We start from the raw sequence: 20,966 nt of genomic DNA, 5'->3' as shown, positions 1-20,966 counted from the left end.
TATTACTTGCCTTTAGCATACTAACATACCTATCAGCCCAATGATAATAGATTTTTCGGTAAACCCGACGCTGGAACTTGCCGAGTAACGAAGTAGAATAGTAAACTACCCCCTACGTCTTTAAAAGGCGTATATGGAGGGACCAAGGGTTTTAGTCGTTGTATGGAGTTCTCCACTGGAGTTTAAGCTCGGCCGGCTAGAATTAGGTAGTGGGTATTGAGTGTTCAGGGGGCAGGAACGACCCGCCACCATAGATACGCGAGGTTAGGAAAACGTTAAAAAATAGACTTTTGTATTGCTAGCGCGCCCACAGTCATCTAAAATAATGGACTTGCCACTTCAAAACCACAAATCTTCCCGCTTATTATCATTATACTGCCAGGGATCGTACTGCATGATCAAATAAGGTCGGGCGAGAATATACTTGGCGCCTAGCCGCGCTTGCGAAGAAAAATCACAGAACGTCAATGTAGCGGTCAACATCCCGACTCGCTCCGGTCAGCATCACCATGTCGGATTCTGTTAGATCGCGTTCTCGCGGCCATCAAGAAAACGTGCAGGAAAATGAGAGAACGAGGAGAAGTCAATCCCATTTGCCTCCATTGAATTTTATTACCGTCCACTATGCATACTTTATCGTCACCTGCTTGGTATGCTCTCTCATCTTTTGGGGCGCCTCAAACCCCGCCCAGAGCATTTCATATACGGACTCTCTCTTCCTCGTCGTCTCTGCAATGACGGAAGCCGGCCTCAACACTGTGAACCTAAGCACTGTGACGAGCTTTCAGCAGACCATGCTCTTCCTATTGATTCTCATCGGTGGAAGCATCTTCGTGAGCATCGGGACGGTGTTGGTGCGCAAGCGTGCCTTTGAGAGTCGCTTTAAGCACGTGGTTAAGCTGCAGAAGGAGCGAAGAAGGGGTCATAGGAGGAGCTTCTCAATATCGGCAATGAGGAATGGTCCTATCCTGCGACGGTTAAGGAGCAGACGAGGACCAGAGGAGGCAGTCGATGATGACCTGCCGAAGTCATGGGCAGACTCAAGCTCACAAAACGCTACAGCAGGAAAGTCAATCTCTGATCCAATGGAAATGCGGCTGAATAGACCCCATGCGGGGACTCCAGGTATCGTAGTGACGTCAGAGAGTGCCGCAGACGAGGACGGGCATAGAGAAGCGATGCAAATGAGCGGGGATCACATTTCATTTATGCCGCATGATTCATCTTCAACGAGAGAGGGCCGCCGGGTGGTATCTTCTGTGGGGCCTGGAGCCCGTCCGAGTTCCGCGTCATTTGGAGGACCTTTTACGGGCACTAGAGGCCGTCAAGGAAAGGAAATGGAGGAGGAGAAGGAGAAGGAAGAGGAGCCACCGGACAGCTGGTTCCCAGGATATCTCACCAAGCACACCACTGGCCGTAACGGGCAGTTCTTCGGTCTCTCAAGGGCCGAGAGGGATCACCTTGGTGGCGTTGAGTATCGTGCTATTCAGCTATTAGCATGGATTGTGCCGATATATTTCGTGCTATGGCAGCTACTAGGCTGCCTTGGTTTGGCGGCGTATGTTGCTCACAATAAAGCGAGCGTAGCGAGGGAGAATGGCATTAATCCATGGTGAGTTGAGTTACCTTTCTGGTTGAAAATAGAGCTAATTTGATAGGTGGCTGGGTGTTTTTAACGGGGCTTCTGCGTTTAATAATTCGGGGATGTCTTTGCTGGACGAAAACATGGTATGATGCAGTCTTTCACTCAAGTACATCCCGCTAATCAAACACAGATCCCGTTCCAAACTTCAATATATATGCTTACAACGATGGGCTTGCTGATTTTAGCTGGCAACACAGCGTATTTCTCCCCACGACTTATCTTTTGCTCCAACTAATAAATTACAGATACCCACTCTTCCTCCGCCTCATCCTATGGAGCATGCTCAAACTACTCACAAGAATCTACCCCTCTGAAGATCAATACGCAGACTACAAGACGACTCTGCGCTTTATCCTTACCTACCCACGCCGTGTTTACACGAATCTATTCCCCAGCTCTCAGACCTGGTGGCTATTATTAATGTTAATCGTCCTGAATGGGATCGATTGGGCAGCGTTCGAGCTCCTCAACATCGGAAACAGCCTCACTTCGACGATCCCAGAACGCTTCCGCGTCCTAGACGGCCTTTTCCAAGCCCTTGCTGTCCGCTCTGGTGGATTCTACGTAACGTCGATCGCGAACCTCCGCATCGGACTACAAGTTCTGTACGTGATCATGATGTACATCTCCGCATACCCGGTCGTGATCACCATGCGGCATTCCAACGTGTATGAAGAACGCTCACTCGGAATCTACGCCCACGATGAGCCATATTCTCCAGGAGGTCCATGGATCCGGACACCAGCCTCCCAGCTGCGACGGGCACTGTCAAAAGCCATTACATCCCCTTTCCCGAGTGGTGCATACAACGCACACGACTTCATGCGACAGCAGATCCGTGGCCAGCTCGCCCACGACCTCTGGTGGCTCGTAGTCGCTATTTGGCTGATCTCGTGTATCGAAGTAGCGAATTTTGAGAAGGATCCAGTGACATACTCAGTCTTCAACATCATGTTTGAGGTTGTGTCGGCTTATGGATGCGTGGGGATCTCACCGGGTTTGCCGAACAAGTCGTATTCTTTCAGTGGCGGCCTTCACACATGCTCGAAGCTGATATTATGTGCGGTTATGCTCCGGGGCAGGCATAGGGGGTTGCCGGTTGCGTTGGATCGGGCGGTGAGGTTACCGACGGCAGCCGGCGACGATGACGAGTTGGAGGAGGAAGATTCTGTAGTCAGAAGGACTAGGCATATACATCACGAAGGTGGCGATTAGTAGCGTTTAGCCAGCAGTCATTGCTTATAATGGGTTGATATATCATATGGTCTGACCCGCCATAATTGAATAGCGATTAAAAAAGTTCAAATAAATTTTTATGAGGAATTATTCCTTATATTCCATATCTCGGAAATAATCATACACCTCTTGGGCAGACGTAATTTCAGAATCCCAACACTGCCTGATAATGCTTCCACAATTTATTCCAGACACGTCAGGATATATTTGGTCCTTGTAGCTCTTTTCAACCTCATCACTCGGCAGTTCCTCGAAAGGGATCTGGCCAGTTATAATGAAGTAGATAGTAGAGCCGAGGCCAAACAAGTCATCAGACACGGTCTGTTGGCGGTGAAAATCAAACCCCGGACGAGAATACCTTCTACCAGCACATGCTGATGCCCGTGATCCTTCGAGAGACGAGCCACTGAAGTCCGAAATTTTAAGAGCCAGATCCTCGTCTAACAAGAAATTCTTGGGCTCTACATCGCAGTGAACGATTTTTGCATCGTGTACCACTTGAAGTCCCTCAGCCGCATCTCTGGCCCACCGAAGTCGTTGTGCTGTAGAAATAGCTTCGTTATTCGCTGCAAGAAAGTCTTTCAGTGTCCCGTTTGGCATGTATTCCATAGTCAAGACACAACTCTCTGGATCAAACCCGAGTGTTTGAATAAGGCGAGGATGCTGGCCTAGTCTTTCGTAAATGAGACTCTCAGTCGTGATGTCTCGACGCGCTTCAGCATTACGAGAACCAGGCCAGGGTGATTTAATTACATCGCCATTTGGAGCGCGGTTGACGATCCCCGATGCACCACTGCCTATGTAACCGTGTTTTGATCCGGAGTATTTGATTTCCACGACGGGATTGGTATCATGAGAAGTTTTGACACGCATATTGTCAAATATGTTGTTACATATTATGGCCTTCAGAAAGCAAGTTACTTGGGAATGGGAAAATATCAATTTCTAGCTACGTATGCAATAGCCCGTCTCCAGGCTTTAGGCCGGATGGGTACGTGTATATACGCGTTGTAAAAGTCTCATATCTGAGACATATCGGTGCGAGGTTTCCCCGGGCCTGTAGGGGGGCGGCAGGAAGATGGAGCCAATAAGGGGTCATTTTGGGAGCTTTCCACGTCAAAAACGCGACTGCTCTCAGCACCCAAATCGGTTCATTCCAATAAATCGAATGTTTAACCTGAGGGCGATTTGAAGGAAATATTTTACTCTCAGGTAATGTTAAGGAATTAACTTGAGACAGGTTTCATCGCGACTTTCTGACTTTCAGCCCAACCAGACGCGTATCCCAGGAGAAGCTCGTTCCACAACTTATCATCTTCGCCGGGATTACTCCACGGATCGGCGATGTAACGGGAGATCTAGGTTTTTGACGATCATTTACTTGTCTAGGACTTTGATAGGTCTTATATTGGGGTCTTATATTGGGCTTTAGCAAGGGAGCGAAGAAAATATCTTGCGAGATGTGCATTTAATCGCGATGAGACCTGTCTAATTGAGCTGCACGGACAGGCACTTTCGGAAAAGGCAGCTTAACATAGCTAGCTTTCAACTCTTATTATCGAGACACCATTGGACTTGGTTGAAACGAATTATTAAAACTGTCTTAGGCGCCTACACAAATGTAACATAGAAAAGAAGAGTTAAATAGGCCGCTGCAACCCCGTCCCAGGTCCTCGCCTTAATCCAGCTCTTCAACCCAAACCGACCCCTCTAGCTATCCGCCACCATGCTTTTCCTCAGCCTTCTTGTCGTGCCGGCCCTCTTGCACCTTTCCGCAGCCCAGGATCGCCTCGCGTGCCCGCGCGAAGACTTCGTCAGCGGCAAATGCAAAGTACAGAACGCCTGCACGTACCCAGATCCTGATAACTGTGGCGCGTACTTCCATTGCGATTGGAGCGCCGACGGGCAGTCGACTACACGAACTTACATGACATGTCCTAAATCTACCACTGGCTATCTCGAGTGGAACAACAATGACAAGAAATGCGACGTCCCAGAGAAATCGACGTGCTCAGCAACAGCTGGCGTGGACAAGGCGGTTAATGGCGTTCTTCACGGGGCCAGCAAAATTTTACCTCAACGTGATGGTGTTGTCAAGAATAAGATCCGCGATGAACCATTCGTGTGCCCCAGCGCAGACTTTACCAGCGGCAAATGCAAAGGTCAGAACGGCTGCATGTACCCAGAACCTAAGAACTGCAGGAATTACATCCAATGCGATTGGAGAGCTGATGGGAAGACGGTCGTTGTGACGCAAAAGGGATGTCCTAATTCTGCTGATGGTTATCTCGAGTGGAACGACAAGGAAAAGAAATGCGACTCCCAGGAGAACTCGACGTGCCCGAAGAAAAGTGCCGTGAACCCAATGGCTGGTGGCTTTCTTAAGGAGGTCGGCGGCATTTTACCTCGAGGCGATGGTGCCCGCACTTATACCCGCGACCCCGCTCCCTTCCAATGCCCAATGAAGGACATCATGTTGACCCAGTGTCGCGGCGCAAAGGACTGCGTGTACCCGAACCCCGGAAGTTGCACCACCTTCATCCAGTGCAGCGCGGGCTCGAACCTTATGTCAGGCACTCCGGTCATCAAGGACTGCCTTCCTGGCCATGAGTGGAACAATAAAGAGAAGAAGTGCGATGTCCCAGAGAAATCGACGTGCCCTGTGAATGCGACCACGGAGAAGAATACTCTTGAAGCCAAATCGAAGGATAAGCTCACATGCACAGGAGCAGGGTGCCCAGGAACTGTCATCGGTGAAGTTACAAACGGCCTCGAAGATGTCCTCAGGAACGGCGGTGCACCAAACCGCCGTGCTGCCAAGGAAGAACCCCTCGTCTTCAAGTGCCCAGCCGCAGATATCATCCGCACTAAATGTGCCGCCCACACGGACTGCGTCTACGCCAGACCCGGCTATTGCAATGAGTACATCCAGTGCAACGTCGACGCCGGGGGCAAGACAGGCACGCCGGTTGTGGTGCACTGCCCGAGGGACTTTGAGTGGAACGAGGGTATTAAGGAGTGTGATGATAGGTCGAGGTCGACGTGTATGCAGAAGACGCTTGGGGATGTTGGGAAGGGGATTGAAGAGGCTATGGCACAGATTTGGCCGGGGTCGCAGACGAAGCAAGAAGAGTCCAACGACGTCCACACCGGCGCCGCTTTCACCTGTCCCACCCAAGACATCACCAAGACCAAATGCAAGGGCCCGAAAGACTGCAGATACCCAGATCCTGAGAGCTGCAGTCATTTCTATCTATGCTTTGTGAACGGCGACGGGAAGACTGGCACGCCGTATAAATACGCGTGCGGACAGGGACTGTCGTGGAATGATAACCTCAAGACATGTGATTGGGCGCGTTCTTCGACTTGTAAGCTGTAGTTGTGTGGAGAGGGTATCGGGCGCTGGACCAAGGTAATGGGAGATGGAGATTAATATATGTAGAAATATAATACTTTCTAAAGAGAGAAACTCATACGAGCAGCAATTCATTCGTAGACTAACCTGGTAAGATGGTGACTGGTATCGACAGGATCTATTTAGCTATCAAACAGCTATGTACTCGAAGTCTATGTATGTAAGTTTTGTAAATAGTCGGTCAATCGCCCCCCTAACTCCGCCTGGACTCCACAGCCTGTCGCAGTTTGGCAATCACATCTCCTGGGGATTGAGCACCGAAGACTGCTGAGCCAGCGACGATCACGTTCGCGCCTGCATCGGCAGCCTGGTCAATAGTCCCCAGCCCCAGGCCGCCGTCGACCTCGATGTTCAGGTCTGGGTACCTCTTGCGCAGCTCGGTGACCTTGGGGAGTTCGGAGGCCATGAACTTTTGTCCGCCGAAGCCGGGCTCGACGGTCATGACGAGGACCATCTGGGGGTTGTCAGTAAATATGCTCTTCACGAGAGGGGATATGGGATATAGTACATCTGGTCTCTCCTCCGCTACTGGGTTCTCCAAGATATCCCACAACACATCAACAGGGGTATTCGGCTTAATCGCAATGCCAGCTTGCATATCCTGCTCATGGATAAACCTAATAAGCTCCTTCGGGTTCGTCTTCTTATCCGACGTCTCCTCCGGCGACTCGGCAGCCGTTGAATCGATAGCAGCCTCATAATGGAAGCAATACAAATCGCACCCCGCCTTCTTAAAGTCCTTGACCCACTTCTTGGGCTACACGTCTCCCATCAGCCCAGCCCAACTCCTCGCTCGCCTCTAAACTGCATGAGCACGAGCGTGCACGGGGCGGATAACTCACCTCAGCAACCATCATGTGGCAGTCGAAGGTGCCCGTGGCATTGGCGGTGGCGGGGCGGTCGACGTGAGAGCGGATCTTGGTGACGACGGGGGCGCCGAAGGTGATGTTGGGCACGAAGTGCCCGTCCATGATGTCGATGTGCAGCCATTGCGCGCCGTACTGTTTGATGGTGCGGGAGCATTCTGCGCCCAGGTCGGCGAAGTCGGAGGCGAGGATGGAGGGCGCGATGATGGCGGGAGGAGACATGGTGGGCGGAGGCTGGGGGGGAAAGAGAGATTGGGATGGTCCAGTGGCTTGGGTCACTGGTGAGTGGTGAGTGGTGAGAGTCGCGGTGGTTCGGCGCGAAAATAAAAAGTGGTGGAGGGTGAGCGCGTAGAGAGGTTTGGATGTGGAGATGACGCAGCGGCAAGAAAGCGCTTGGAGGGATTGGAGGGGTAGCTTTTTGGAGTGACAGAGAAATTGGTGGGGTATGGATTTATTGTGGCCCTATATATCAGGCACATATGTCAGTTTCTACTCCACGCCTGCCACGCATAGAAATGGTACCTGACCATAGTATGGAAACTTCATATGTACCTAAGTACCATCTATAGCCATCTGTTGGCGACAAACAACAATCGCTCTTTCTTTCTTCCTCAAACCTCCAACTACAAACATTCTTCCTTCATACTGATCTCCATACTGACCTTCATACAGAACATATACGTACATACGCCCTCCTCCCTTCTGTCTTCCTCCGTCCTTCCTCCTTCCTTCCTGTATCTATTGTTGGAAAACTGATAACCAATGCTACTCTCTCCACCTCAGGACATAGAAACTGCTGTACACTTTATTATGCTTCATAGTGTATATCAATGCAATGCAGGTATCTCGCATGCTCCCTTCCTCCCGCGCATACTCCCGTGCATACAGGAAACTTACTCTCGCATCTCACAGGTAACCACGGCCAGCTCAAATGTCGGTTCAACCGTCGGTCATGGTCGTTTAGTCGTCGATCAGAGGTCCGTCACACAAATGGTCTATTTTTTGGCGCCCGCAGGGCGGTTGCATACCCGTCGGACCCCATGATTCGTCCAAACATATGCACGCAAGCGCCAATGAGGTCCAAGGTGTGGCAGCAACTCAACACATTTCGGCGCAAACTCCACACCTCTCCATACTATTGATTCTATTATTACTTTAGCCCTACTGTCTGATGCCTGTCATGTCTGCGAACTCCCCCTGTTCATCCGTCTCCATTGGATGCCACCGATCAGCATGACCTCGCACTACTTGTCCCGTTCAAACAGATCGCTGGCTTCATTTGCTCGTTTCGACACTCCTCGGCCGTCAGTTCAACCATACCATGCACACATCGAGGCGCAAGTGCCGTTTTGGTCTCGCAGATGGTCTCCATCGGGTCGCTACCGCTGACGGGATGTGCGCATTACCGCCCCGCTCAATTACGCTCAGCGCTACTGTAAGTCGTCGAAGAAACAAAGGTGGTATAAACGTTCCCTTTGGCCCCATTACCAAGTTACCCATCTATTCATCCATTCTCGTCGGTGTGTTTTTTGAGTGTCAGTTTATTTGTTTTGTTTGTGTGAAGTCTTCGTTGATCGAAGCATCCTATCGCTTGTAATATTTATTCCCGACGCTGCGCGTCAACAATTTTCAGTATCAGTTGCATAGACAAACCAAAACACATACAGTTGTCGCCTTTTCAGGTTCTCTTACGTCAAAATGGCTTCGCTAGATTTCTTACCAGCTGCTACATACGAAGCTCCGTCGCCCGTGCAGGCTCCACGGCGACGACGCTCACTTAATACTATAATGGAAGACGATGAAGAATCAATGAGAGGAGGTGACGATAGAGAAGATGATCGCGGACGACGTGGATCGCCGTCCCCGAAAGCTCCAAGCTGGTCAGACTGGCGCTCTCCCTTGAGCGACCACTTCCCAACACCCAGAGGAAACCACTTCATGATCGCTCCACTCATGCCTGCTTCGCCATCCTCCCCCGCCGACAGCGAGTATTCGCAAACCTCGTCCGGGCCTTGGACCAGAGATAGCGTTGGCACTCAAGCCACGGATTTCGACGATTTGTACGACGTCTCATCCGACGAGGAAGACTCGTACAAGGCCCGCCAGGCTCGCTCTTCAATAGTCCGGGAAACAAGCTCTCGCAAGTCGACAGCTTCGCCCCGACAACGCAACTCGCTACCATCCCTCATCATTCCCCAATCGAATGAACAATGGAAGGCCATGGCTGCATTCAAGAAACTAGCCTCGCCAGTTCCCCCAACCCCACCCCCAAAGGTGCCAATGTCGCCTGCTGTTTTCCAGTACCTCGCAGAACAGTCCGCGCTCGCAGTACCGTCATCCTCAGCCCCACCATCTCTCGATGGAAGCTTGACTTCCGAGCAAATGGCTCTCATGTCGGCGCCTCCTACTCCAAACACTGGAAACGAGGAGAGCGGCGATGTTGATCAATGGGGAGGAGTTCAGCTACAGCCTGCGGCTATGGCAACTCTCCAAGCCTTTGCTTTGGATGACATGTACGACATTCCCGAGCAGGTGATTGAGCTTCCAATCCGATCACCAACAACGGAGATGCAGCAAAGCCCGCCACCAATCAACACCAGCATCCACAGAAATAACTCTGTTGTCCTGTCGCCCGAGCAGCAACAGTCAATGAACAGCTTGACGGCCATCGAGATTCCCTCGCCAGGAGGATTCTTCGCTAGCTTGTCGAATGTTTCTAGGCACACATGGCACATCATGCCATCCAGTCTCAACAACGAAGCTCCCCCGTCCTCGGCGACCGCAGAGCACTTCTACAAGACACCATGGATGTCCGAGCCCATTGAGCGCATCGTTGAGGTGACCGAGTCCATGTCTGATGGATGCCCAACTGCTCGCCCAATCCTCCTGAAGACTGATTCCGAAGAGACTATCAAGGGCCTGGACTCTCCTATCGAGGAGATCATCGCCACGGAAATCATTTCAGACTACGACGTTACCTACGTCCGCAAGCTGAACGAGGATTCATTAGAGCACTTTGATCGCACCCAGCTGTGGCTTACTGCTCAAACTTCCTACCTTTCTGCTCTCATCAACCCAACTGAGGCGCGTGATGACGAGGTAGCCATTCAGAGGCGCGATTCCCAGATCGTAAGAGGTGGCAAAGCCACTGTCGACTCTGACAGCGAGACTGCATCGAAGAAGAAGACGGTCCGCTTCTCGGAAGTCCCAACGTCAGTCCTCGGTGTCAGCATCGTGGTCGGCCGTCCCCTCCCTCAGCTCACCCGCCTGGAGTCCGCGTACTTCCGCTCTTTCCGCACCTTTGTCGCCTTGTCGCGTTACCGTGATACCTTTGTGCACCGCACACCCCGCTTTGAGGCTCTGCAAATCCAGCGCACGAACTTTCCCGAGGCATACCGCAACCAGCTGCTCGGCAAGTTCCAACTCAGCGTTGTGCCAATGAGCGCCAAGAAGCGTATGTCCTCCAATGTCGCCCGCGGTGACGAGACCGCCCCCGAGGACCCAGCCAAGCTTAAGGCGGATAAGGAGAGAGAGGCCAAGGAGCAGATGAGCGCTGCAACCTGGAACGTCACGGCAATGAAGATGCTCAACGGAGGCCGCCTGATCGCCGCACCCGTGGCCAAGAGGCTTGCTCGCCTGTCACGCATGGGACCTTCCGCCAACGGAACCCCACGCGACCGCGCTCGCATTCTCGATCTCGGCGGACAAGCCACCTGCGACTGGGCATGGCACTGCGCGACCGAGTACCCCAACACCAAGGTGTACACTGTCACCACCAAGACCTCGCGCCAGCTGTCCAACTCCAACATCCACGGCCCAGCCAACCACCGCCAGGTGACAGTCAACAAGCTGACCAGCCTCCCCTTCAAGGACGACCAGTTCGACCTCATCTCCGCCCGCAACCTCGCGCACATTCTCAAGGCGTGCTCCGAGAACGGCGAGGACGAGTACGACGCCTGCCTCGCGGAGTGCATGCGCATCCTCAAGCCCGGCGGATACCTCGAGTTCAACATGCTCGATTCGGATATCATGAATGCCGGCCCCCTTGGTCAAGCTAAGTCCGTCGAGTTCGGCTTCTCCCTCAAGACCCGCGGATATGACGCTACGCCCACCAAGGCATGGCTCGGTCGTCTGTCGCGCGCGGGATTTGTTGGTGTGAAGCGCGCTTGGATGGTCCTGCCGATGGGTGCGCCGACGCCGGTGGCGCGACCGGTGAGCAGGGATAGCATGGGTGTTGAGAGGCCGCTGGAGCTGGAGGCTATGGTGACGGGGAGCACGGCGGCGGCGGCGAGTATTACGGGGCTTGTGGGGGGGTGGGCGTGGGAGAAGTGGATGTTGAAGCTGCAGATGGAGATTGGTGTCGCGGAGGAGAATTTGCTGGAGGGTGTTGGGGAGATTGTGGAGGAGGGTAGGCAGGCGGGTGCGGGGTGGAGGGGGTTGAGTGGGTGGGCGAGGAAGCCGATGAGGGGTTAGATTATTGGGTGGGGGATGAAGTATATGATGTGGATGAGGATGAGATATGTGGGATGTGAGATGGAATGGGTGATGGGTGCATGAGATGGCGCGAAGGTGTTTTTTTGCTTGGCTTGATACCAGATAGTTAGTTGCGCTTTAGTGCTTTTAGGATCCGGACAATATATCCCCTCTTGCCAAGGTAGATTTGTTTTCAGTGGAGTGATTTAGATCGTCGTTGGTGTGCAGAGTTACTTGTGCCGTCTAAAGTCTGGAGAGTAACTCTACACAATCGTGGTCTTTACGGTAACTCTACATGATGGCGATGCTTACAGTAAGTATGCATAATGGTAGTGTTTACAGTAAGTATGCATAATGGTAGTCTTTATAGCAACTCTACGCAATGGCAGTGTTCACAGGAACCATACGCAATGGTAGTAATTACAGCAACTCTACACAATGGTTAGTGCTCACAGCAACTGTAAGTCAAAAAGACACAATTAGGGCTACCTTGTCTATGTCAGTTACTCAAAATCATTGCGATATAACAGTTTCTATCAGCGTAAATACTAGGTTTGATTTCCAAGTTTCCAACCTTCAACTGCCACGAGTACAGCATCACACCTTAATAATCCCCTACCTCCGCCCCGTCCCTCACACGCACCGCACCGCACCGCAACCCACTCCAGAACCTCACCACCTCCCTCCCCCATCATTCTCCTCCTGTACCACCTCCATCCCAAATATGCTTACAAAAACCCCATCCCCCACCCTTTCCCCATTCCCCATTCCCCAAAACCCAAAAAATCACCCTCCCGTCACACCCACGATATATTTAGCCCACGCCCGCCGATCCCCACCACAAAAGGGTAACCCCCCAAGCCCAGACCCCTGCCATGTGGCATCCGTAGCCCGGCTGGACCAGGCCCGCGCTGGACCCTAAACCGCTTTTGACTCCGTGGTGCTGACAGCGCGGCGTCTGCCCCAGCCCTTCATGCTCCAGGCGCTGGGGGGGGTGGGGATCCACTGGGGATGAGGCGGCCAGTGGGAGGTGGGCGCTAGGAATGGGGTGAGTTCAGCTATGGGCTAGGGTTGGGGTGCGATATTGGCCTGAGATGACAGCCTTGCGGCTGGGGCTGAAGGGATGGCTGGGTGTGTTTAAAGCTTGGTTTGTGCGCGGAGCTTGGGCGGTGGGCTGGGTTGTTGTTGCCTTTTTTTGCGTGGAGGGTTGGTATATTTACTGACTGTTCTTGCCAGTTTTGCGATTTTGTGTCGGTTGAGCTGATTGTTTGCTTGGATTGCAATACAACTGCTGATACGCCACTGCTTGAAGGTTACTTGACATACAAGGAGCTGAGGGTGTGCTGTTTTACGGATCGCGGCTTCACGAACAAGGCTGCGAGAAGACGAGGACAAGAGCAATCATGCCGCCACCATGGACGTCGCAGAATCTCATCAATGACTTCTGGTCACAGCATCTATCTCCCAACACTCCCCCCGTGAAAGGTACCCCATCCCCATCACCCCCCACCGCTCCCACCCAGCTAACACCACTCCCCCAGCCTCCGCCGTCCTCCCCAAACCCTTCTACACCACCAAAATCTCCAAACGCCCCCCCACCAGCTCCCTCCCCTCCGTCTCCGTCCGCGCCTCCTACGACACCGCCGTCGCGGCCTGCACAAAAAAAGTCGCCCACATCGTGCGAGAATGCCAAGCCATGAACCTCAAATACACGGACCCATACTTCGATCTCGACGACAAGGAGGATTGCATGTACCCCCTCTCGATGCCCGAGCGCAAGCCGGCTGAGGATGTGCACCCCAATCGCGGGTTAAATCTGTATGAGGAGAACGGGGGCGGGGAGCGGAAGGGACATCTTTTGCTTTTTGGGAATGCGCCCGAGGGGGGGACGAGGAAGGCTCCGTTGCCGCCGTCGGTGAAGAGGGTGGGGGATATCTTTGATAATCCGCAGTTTTATGTTGATGGAGCGAGCGCAAAGGATGTGAGGCAGGGGGGGAGTGGGGATTGCTGGTTCATGTCTGCGTTGATGGCTTTGTGTAACAGCACAGGGGCCGACTCGCTGTTAGAGAAAGTGTGCGTTGCTCGCGACCAGGAGGTGGGCGTGTATGGCTTCGTAGTCTTCCGGGACGGGGAGTGGGAGAGTGTGATTATCGACGACAAACTCTACCTCCGCAAACCCGACTACGACGACCTAGCCGAGCGCGTGCGCAAAGACTGGGAGGCAGCCAAGGTGCGCGACGACGATGCGGAGGACTGGAGGCGCGAGTTCCAGACGAACAGTGGGGCGTTGTATTTCGCGCAGAGCACGCACGAGGACGAGACGTGGGTGCCGCTGCTGGAGAAGGCGTATGCGAAGGCGCATGGGGATTACGGCGCTATCCATGGCGGGAATGTCGGGGAGGCGATGGAAGATTTGACGGGGGGGATTAGCGTGATGATTAGCACGAGGGATATTCTGAGTAAGGAGAGGCTGTGGCAGGATTTGCTGAAGGTGAATACGGAGTACCTTTTTGGCTGCGCGAGTCCGGTTTGGGATGATCCGGATGATGATGGGGGGAAGGATGGGATACAGGCGAATCATGCGTATTCGATTTTGAGGGCGGTGCAGTATAAGAATGAGAGGTTGCTGTTGATTAAGAATCCGTGGGGGAGGAAGGAGTGGAAGGGGCCGTGGTCGGATGGGGCGAAGGAGTGGACGCATGAGTCGATAAAGGATCTGGGGCATAGCTTCGGCGACGATGGGATTTTCTGGATCAGATACCAGGATTTACTGAGGAAGTACGATGAGATCTACCGCACGCGTCTGTTCGCCGATGAGTGGCGCGTCGCCCAGCAGTGGGTTAACGTCGATGTTCCCTGGGCCGGGGATTACCTCGACACACGCTTTGAAGTCACGCTCGAAAAGGGGGCGCAGACAGTCATTATCCTCTCCCAACTCGACGAGCGCTATTTCCGCGGTCTGGTCGGACAATATGTATTCCTGATGTCCTTCAGAGTCCACAAAAAAGGCGAGGAAGACTACCTGATGCGCACGCACGGTGAGTTCTACCGCCAGCGTTCAGTCAGCGCGGAGTTATTCCTCGAGGCGGGGACGTACGAGATACGCATGAAAGTCGCGGCGTCGCGGAACGATAAGTCGCATAAGGTTGAGGATATCGTGAAGGGGAATTGGCTTGATCGGCGCGAGAAGCTGTTGCAGGTTGGGCTTTCGTATGATATTGCGCATGCGAAGGGGCAGCTTGAGTATGATACCTCGGAGGAGGAGGAGGAAGAGGTTGTTGAAAAGGAGGCGGCGAAACAACAGCCTGAACTCCCCAAATCGCAGCCGGAACCGTCTAAATCCCAACAAGAACCTAAAGTCGACGATGGCCCAATAGTCGAAGAAGCCGACGCAACCCCAGAAACACACCACCAACCCCACGACACAACATCCCAAGACGAAGCCACAGCCTCCGGCGACGACAACGATTGGGAAGACGACAACGACCCTTCCTCCTCCGCCCCCACCCTCCGCCGCCGCCCAACCGACCTCGACGACCGTCGCGACTCCAGCAGACCACGAGACTTCCGCCCCCGTCCCCGCGACTATCCCCCTTCACGGCGCCAACGTACGTTCTCCCCCGGTCCACCGAGGAGGAGGGGAACTTACTCACCCGGCCCCCGCCGCGCCATCTCGCCTGGGCCACGCAGATATCCGCCTGGTCCACCGCGAGGGTTCCCGCTGCCGCCGAGGGGGTACCCGGGGCCGTTGCCATTGAGGAATTATCCACCTCCTGGACCACCGAGGGGGTTTCCCGGCCCGCCTCCACCGCCGCCGGGACCGCTTCCCCTTGGTGGTGGTGGTGGTGGAGGAGGAGGTGGTGGACATCCACAGCCATTCAGGAGGGGCTCGTTTGATAATGACCTCCCCAGCCCGCATCGCAGTGTGGCGGGCTCGTTTGAGGAGAGGAGGGAGATGGAGTTTGATGGGGCGAGTTTGTATTATGATACTGCGGTTAACCCCAGGGCGTGGGGGGCTGCGGTGGTGGTGGGGGTGAGGGTTTATTGTAGGGATACGGATGCGGGGATTAAGGTTGTTAGAGGGGAGGGGGGGGAGGAGGGGGGGAAGGGGGGCGGGGGCGGGGTGAAGATGGATGTTGATGATCCGGCTGTGGATGCTGTGGGTGGGGGGAGGGGGGAGGGTGGGAGTGGGAGTGGGGGATTGACGCCGAGGGTTGGGAAGAAGGAGTGAGGGGGGAGGGGTGTGTGGTGTGTGGTGTGTGGTGCCGTTTTTTTGTGGATTGGGGGAAGGGGTTAATGAAGGGTGGTTATGATGGATATAATTAGGGATTGTTTGAATGGGGCGATTTTGGTATTTTCACAGCTTATCGTAAAGCAATTATCTTTCCAGTCCATCAAACGTCCCAGTATTCAAACACCTGTGAATTTCACTATCCTCGAAACCCCGCACCTCTCCATCATCCACTGTAGCTCTTCTCTCCAGCCGATCGGTTAGTTGGTGATGCCTATATAATCGCAGTATACGCAAGTAATCACTCTCGCCCAGATAACATTACCAGAAGAGTTGCGCATAGGCCAAAGGTGCCGTTCGTTGCTCTATGGCTAGATCAGCGTGTGGAACTAGTGTTGTGTCCACGGCCAGCACGGGATGTTGAGGTCTGAGAGACATCTCCAGAGAGATGGTGGGGTTCTGTGTCGACGACGGGATGGAACGACAGCATTTCAACCGGTGACAGCAAGATTCATCGACAGCAGGACAGCAGTTCCACCCGGTGACAGCAGTGGTTCTGGGCACTCCAAAACCTGCGAGTTGTTGAAGGTAATGCATGGATGAAGCTGCGCAAGCGCTTAGTCGTGGTCAGGAAATCTCTCTTCTATATTAGCAATCGGGTCGCCGCCGTCGCCATCAGGATGGTAAACCCTTGTGTCGTCTTCAAATCCGTGGTCTGCCAACGTGATTCTGACCCGTGCTCCATTTCTAATTCGTACTCCTGCAGACGATGCCATAGTGCGGCCTTCTACCCGAATTCCCGGCCCAATGACTCCATCCCCTGTTCTCAAGTAATTAGTTTCGTCGCCACGTAGGCTCGTTGCTGCCATCTGGCGTTGCTGTGCTAGCGGGACTGTGGATTTCCAGAAAGGCTCCCCCTGATGATAATGAAGTGCCCATCCGCCTATCTTATTCAGCAGGGACTCATTGATGTAGATGCGACTGTCTGTGGCTAGTTCGACAGTAAGGGTTGGCCATATAAAATTTAGGGAGTGCACGCTACCGACGCCTTTGAAGACATCCCAGATTTCTGCCCCGTTCTGCGGAGATGGGGGTGTCCATGGAATCGCCTGGTATGTTTCAATCAGAGGGTCACTTGAAGCCCTATCGATAAGGTAGTTTGAGTTCGGCAGTGGCACAAACGGGCAGAACTCTTATCCAGTGGCTGTGGGCGAGGTGAACACCACCGGCGCACACCCGAGAGTCAGCGAAATCTGCCCGTTATGCTCAGGGAGTGATGGTGTGGTTGTTGTAACAACGAGGAACGGGGGGGAGAAAGTCCACGCACGTCGCGTTGTACTTGTCAAAAATCCAGCGACTGTTCTCTCTAGTTAGCCTAGTATAGTCATGGGCATCATCGTCCCATAGGGAGAAAGGCGCAGTGTCAAGTATATGTCGAGAACCTCGACTTTTCTCTTCCGTCCAGTTTTTCTTCGCCTCCGTCTGTGGTATAGAGGACGTAGGATCCCGTGGCGTAGGGTGCGAATGCGTGTCTGTATAAAAAGTGCCATCGAACCAGTCGCTGTACGGCGTTTCCCTGGCTTGCGAGTGAGACAGTGGCGCCATACTATTGGAAGCCACTGATCCAAAGCCCAGCTTGCCAGGATTTTGGGGGTTTCCCCAGGGCTACAAATAGCGTACGTAGGCCCGTAGATTAGGTGTAGATGCAGAAGCACATCGGATAGGCATGGGTTTTAGGACAGAAAATAGAGAGGTTGAAATCAGAACTCTCTACATTTCACACTACATATAGCTTTCTCAAGTGCAGCACTATCGACCTTCTATGTACGATTGGATGTCGTAAGTCTGTCTCATGAGATAAGACACTGTGATTCATTAGTGAGACAGGATCTACATCAGCTCCTACGTTGTCTTAGACAAGCCCCCTAATACACCGCCTTTCATTTCTTCCCGCTGTCATGTGATAGTCAGCAACATCCCACTACCACTAGACGTAGTATAGGCCATATTCTGCGAGGGAAAAAGTAGGTGAGGGCTAGTTGTCTCGCTGAGCAGAGATAATATCTGGCAAAGTGCAAGTGGCTTATGATCCAGCCACTTGAAAAAACCCACCTGATATCATTTGTTGTGCTGTGTAGACTTGTCCCTTAGCGGCCCTATCTATACAAGCACGTAAGCATTTCTCTTTCTTCTACCACGCTACTTCTCTAATGAGCCTATCGGGTTGTCATGAGTTTTCAGCGGAGATGAGTACGCCATGTCTCTCAGATCATTGCCGGTTACTAAGTTTCTAAGAGTCAATGCAACCTCATCGAATTCTGTGGTAAGTTTCCTACCCTATCTCGGCTGAATATTGTGAGCTGTTGTTTAAGACATTAATTAGCTGATGGACGAATCCAATAGATGCCGACTTCAAACTAGAAATTCCCACATTTGATAAATGTAGGGGGGAACACCCTCATGACCCATCACGCGAGGACGTAAACCTACAAGGGCTTTTCCACTTAACTAGGGATGTACAGCAAGGATTGCTATTATTGAACTCAATATTTAACTAGTTGTTCCGCTATTAAAGTAAAAACAGCCATTGCTCCAATGCAATTAACTAGTTCACACTGCAGATCGGATAGCTATTACAGAGTATTGAACTCAATGTCTCACTAGTTGTCCTGCTATTGAGAGAAAAAAATCCATCTCTGCGATGCAGTTGGTTCACACTGCAGATCTTCAGCTGGAAGTTTACACGAATGGATAATCTATCATGTGTCCCCCCTATCTTTTGCACATTGTGTTATTACTTAGTACTCATAAATAGCCCGAATCACCCCCCTCTTATTACAATCCAATCCACAGAGTTGTGTCAAGCGAACTATATCTTGATCTTGTTACACAATATGCATTCCATCCTTTTGTTCACCGCTGCTCTTTTTGCGACAGGAGCAATCTCCCAGTATTCCAGCAACAGAGATTCCTGCAACTGGCGTGAAGCTGTACCCTCTTGCTACTTCACCAACTCCGAAGAGGCTAAGACAGGCGATTTAGTCAATGGCTGGCAGCTCAAAGCATGGGCTATTGAAGGGGAACATGAGAATGATTGTCCAACTCTGGTCAGTCCTGACGACTGCTGTGAGGAAGATGGTGCTCGATCCCTATTAGGGTTGAAGAGGCTCTGGTGCAAGGATTCAGGTTAGTGATGCAACAAGTCCCTCAGTCCTGAGAATGAGGACAAATATTTGATTCTTATACTTCTTTTTCTTTTAGTTGAAGCCCCTAAACATGAACTGTTTAAACGATGCCCTCCTGATGAGGAAGACGTGGAGAAGATGTCAAAGCCCCTTTGGGATAAATTTAGGGAAATCTGCAGTCAAGGCATCAAACCTGGTTCGGCCGAGGATGTTAAATTTCTCCGGGAGAAAGTTCTCCCGTATTACCTCAATAAGAAATGGCTTACCAAAAGCCCGCCAAACGGATGGGAGAGGGAATGGGATAAGATCTTGAAAAAATGCCATAAAAATGGAAGCAATTACTGTGATAAAGCAGTTCGACAAAAGGCAGGAGACTGTGTCAAGGGAATGGCTGGAAGCCTGATGTTGAAATATGGTGCTACTGCCATGGCATACTGTCCTATTTTGGATGAAAAGCTCGCAAATTGGGACAGAGATGATAAGCCACAGGCCTTTAAATTCTTTACGGCTTATTGCAAAACGAAGGGGAAATCATGTTGAACAGGCAGCCCCAGAGAAGCGGGTCACGGACGAGGCGGCGCAGGAAACAATACGCCTCAAAATGCCAATGCCCATATTCTCGCCTTCTCCTATGTATTTGCCTGTTCCTCCTCTCCTAGAGACCTAATTGCACTGTTGAACGCCTTGATCATCCCATCGTACATTATCTCGTTGTCGCGGAATGTTCCTGTAAATATTGCCCCGTCCATGAGTGAACTTGTCGACAAGAGTTCGGTCATGAGCCTCATTCCCATCTACAAACTTTCCCCTGGAGGTACTTGGTTTAAAGGACGGTGTCTTCTCATTGGCGATGCCGCTCATGCTATGCAGCCTCATGCAGGTCAAGGTATCTCTATGGCCCTAGAGGATGGCTTTCTACTCGCTCGTCTGCTAAAGGATACGTCACGTTCTCTGAATGACGTGTACGAGAGGTTTGATCAGATCAGAAGACCTCGAGTAGACGAGATTTATTGGCTTGCTGCACGTAATATGCAAATCAGAAAGAGAACTGGACTTTGGGGCTTGTGGTTCAAAGAGCTCGGGATCTGGGCGTACTTTAAGACCACTCGCATTCTTGGATTAAGCAAGAAGGTTTCGACACACAAGCATTTGATTTACGATATTGGCGATGAGGAATTTTGAGTTACTTAAGGACCTTTATGTATTTAGGATTAGACTCTTATCAACAAGAATAAGCTAGAAGCCGGAGATTCTCAAAAAATGTTAGAAACCATATAACACCACCTCATTGCATGCTGGAGAAGCCGTCGTTGCGTCACCTAGGGCAGGAGAGTCTGCTTCTCGAGAATATGTAACCTAATAAACTTCATAGCCAGCCCCCACACTCGCCCGTACTCACCCACGCTCACCCTCGATCACCTACTCATGACCATTTAAAGTCGCGATGCATTACAACCATTGCGTCTGAATACAGACCTATATTTTACGCTGTTGACGTGGTCGCCATCACCTAGCTGAGGGTGATAACCGGGTTATCGTAAGAGCATCAAAAACTTGAGCCGGCGACGCTCTGATTTCACGCTATACCTATTGACACGATTAAGAGTAAAAAGCAAGTAGATATCAAGGTTATGTATGGCAGAGCGGACAAGATGCCCAGTTCTCTTGAGTCTATGGTCGTATGTGATAATTACTTGCGTATTCGTCTTTAAGAACCCATGAGCAGACTCTGCTTTTAATCTCTCAACTTACACATTAACGTCAACTGCATCGCTGCAGCCCGAGGCAACCACTACTTGCGTCGCACAAGTATATGCACAGCCAGTCGAGGAGAGAATATGGAAAGAAAGCTCTCCTTCACGAAAAGTGACAAAGAAGAAGCGGGAATCTTCCATTGCCCATAATGCCAACATCT

At 52.0% G+C, this 20,966-nt stretch overlaps 9 protein-coding genes across 9 annotated transcripts; 6 read left to right on the top strand and 3 right to left on the bottom strand.

The window, feature by feature from the left end:
• The first annotated feature begins 305 nt into the window (after nt 1-305).
• VE01_07416 (uncharacterized protein) lies at nt 306-3,126 on the top strand. Its single transcript, XM_018276851.2, has 4 exons — nt 306-1,612; nt 1,659-1,728; nt 1,776-1,843; nt 1,891-3,126. Exons 1-4 carry the CDS (start codon nt 510-512, stop codon nt 2,858-2,860), a joined length of 2,211 nt encoding a protein of 736 aa, XP_018128804.1. The 5' UTR covers nt 306-509; the 3' UTR covers nt 2,861-3,126.
• On the bottom strand, nt 2,969-3,786 carry VE01_07415 (uncharacterized protein; the record flags this gene model as incomplete). Its single annotated transcript, XM_018276850.2, has 1 exon — nt 2,969-3,786. The coding sequence occupies exon 1, from the start codon at nt 3,752-3,754 to the stop codon at nt 2,969-2,971; it is 786 nt and encodes a 261-aa protein (XP_018128817.1). The 5' UTR covers nt 3,755-3,786.
• Nucleotides 3,787-4,450: 664 nt separating this feature from the next.
• On the top strand, nt 4,451-6,314 carry VE01_07414 (uncharacterized protein; the record flags this gene model as incomplete). The annotated part of the gene is made up of 2 exons (XM_018276849.2): nt 4,451-6,249; nt 6,310-6,314. Exons 1-2 carry the CDS (start codon nt 4,608-4,610, stop codon nt 6,312-6,314), a joined length of 1,647 nt encoding a protein of 548 aa, XP_018128818.1. The 5' UTR covers nt 4,451-4,607.
• RPE1_2 (RIBULOSE-phosphate 3-epimerase) lies at nt 6,191-7,554 on the bottom strand. Its single transcript, XM_018276848.2, has 4 exons — nt 7,139-7,554; nt 6,805-7,053; nt 6,384-6,750; nt 6,191-6,283 (listed from the first exon to the last, which is right to left on the bottom strand). Exons 1-3 carry the CDS (start codon nt 7,382-7,384, stop codon nt 6,490-6,492), a joined length of 756 nt encoding a protein of 251 aa, XP_018128819.1. The 5' UTR covers nt 7,385-7,554; the 3' UTR covers nt 6,191-6,283; nt 6,384-6,489.
• Nucleotides 7,555-7,766: 212 nt separating this feature from the next.
• On the top strand, nt 7,767-11,635 carry VE01_07412 (uncharacterized protein; the record flags this gene model as incomplete). Its single annotated transcript, XM_018276847.2, has 3 exons — nt 7,767-7,843; nt 7,946-8,003; nt 8,075-11,635. Exon 3 carries the CDS (start codon nt 8,861-8,863, stop codon nt 11,633-11,635), a length of 2,775 nt encoding a protein of 924 aa, XP_018128778.1. The 5' UTR covers nt 7,767-7,843; nt 7,946-8,003; nt 8,075-8,860.
• A 1,143-nt stretch (nt 11,636-12,778) lies between these two features.
• Nucleotides 12,779-15,866, top strand: VE01_07411 (uncharacterized protein; the record flags this gene model as incomplete). The annotated part of the gene is made up of 2 exons (XM_018276846.2): nt 12,779-13,120; nt 13,177-15,866. The coding sequence occupies exons 1-2, from the start codon at nt 13,039-13,041 to the stop codon at nt 15,864-15,866; spliced, it is 2,772 nt and encodes a 923-aa protein (XP_018128820.1). The 5' UTR covers nt 12,779-13,038.
• A 617-nt stretch (nt 15,867-16,483) lies between these two features.
• On the bottom strand, nt 16,484-17,471 carry VE01_07410 (uncharacterized protein; the record flags this gene model as incomplete). The annotated part of the gene is made up of 2 exons (XM_018276845.1): nt 16,484-17,009; nt 17,194-17,471. The coding sequence occupies 2 exons, from the start codon at nt 17,469-17,471 to the stop codon at nt 16,484-16,486; spliced, it is 804 nt and encodes a 267-aa protein (XP_018128779.1).
• A 1,289-nt stretch (nt 17,472-18,760) lies between these two features.
• Nucleotides 18,761-19,591, top strand: VE01_07409 (uncharacterized protein; the record flags this gene model as incomplete). The annotated part of the gene is made up of 2 exons (XM_018276844.1): nt 18,761-19,052; nt 19,128-19,591. 2 exons carry the CDS (start codon nt 18,761-18,763, stop codon nt 19,589-19,591), a joined length of 756 nt encoding a protein of 251 aa, XP_018128876.1.
• Nucleotides 19,592-19,798: 207 nt separating this feature from the next.
• On the top strand, nt 19,799-20,352 carry VE01_07408 (uncharacterized protein; the record flags this gene model as incomplete). Its single annotated transcript, XM_018276843.2, has 1 exon — nt 19,799-20,352. The coding sequence occupies one exon, from the start codon at nt 19,799-19,801 to the stop codon at nt 20,231-20,233; it is 435 nt and encodes a 144-aa protein (XP_018128875.1). The 3' UTR covers nt 20,234-20,352.
• Between the last annotated feature and the right edge of the window lie 614 nt (nt 20,353-20,966).

This window comes from Pseudogymnoascus verrucosus, assembly GCF_001662655.1.
Source record: "Pseudogymnoascus verrucosus strain UAMH 10579 unplaced genomic scaffold scaffold_33, whole genome shotgun sequence".
Lineage (NCBI taxonomy): Eukaryota > Fungi > Ascomycota > Leotiomycetes > Thelebolales > Thelebolaceae > Pseudogymnoascus > Pseudogymnoascus verrucosus.
Note: the sequence above shows the minus strand (reverse complement) of the source record. Positions and strands in the feature narration are given on the sequence as shown.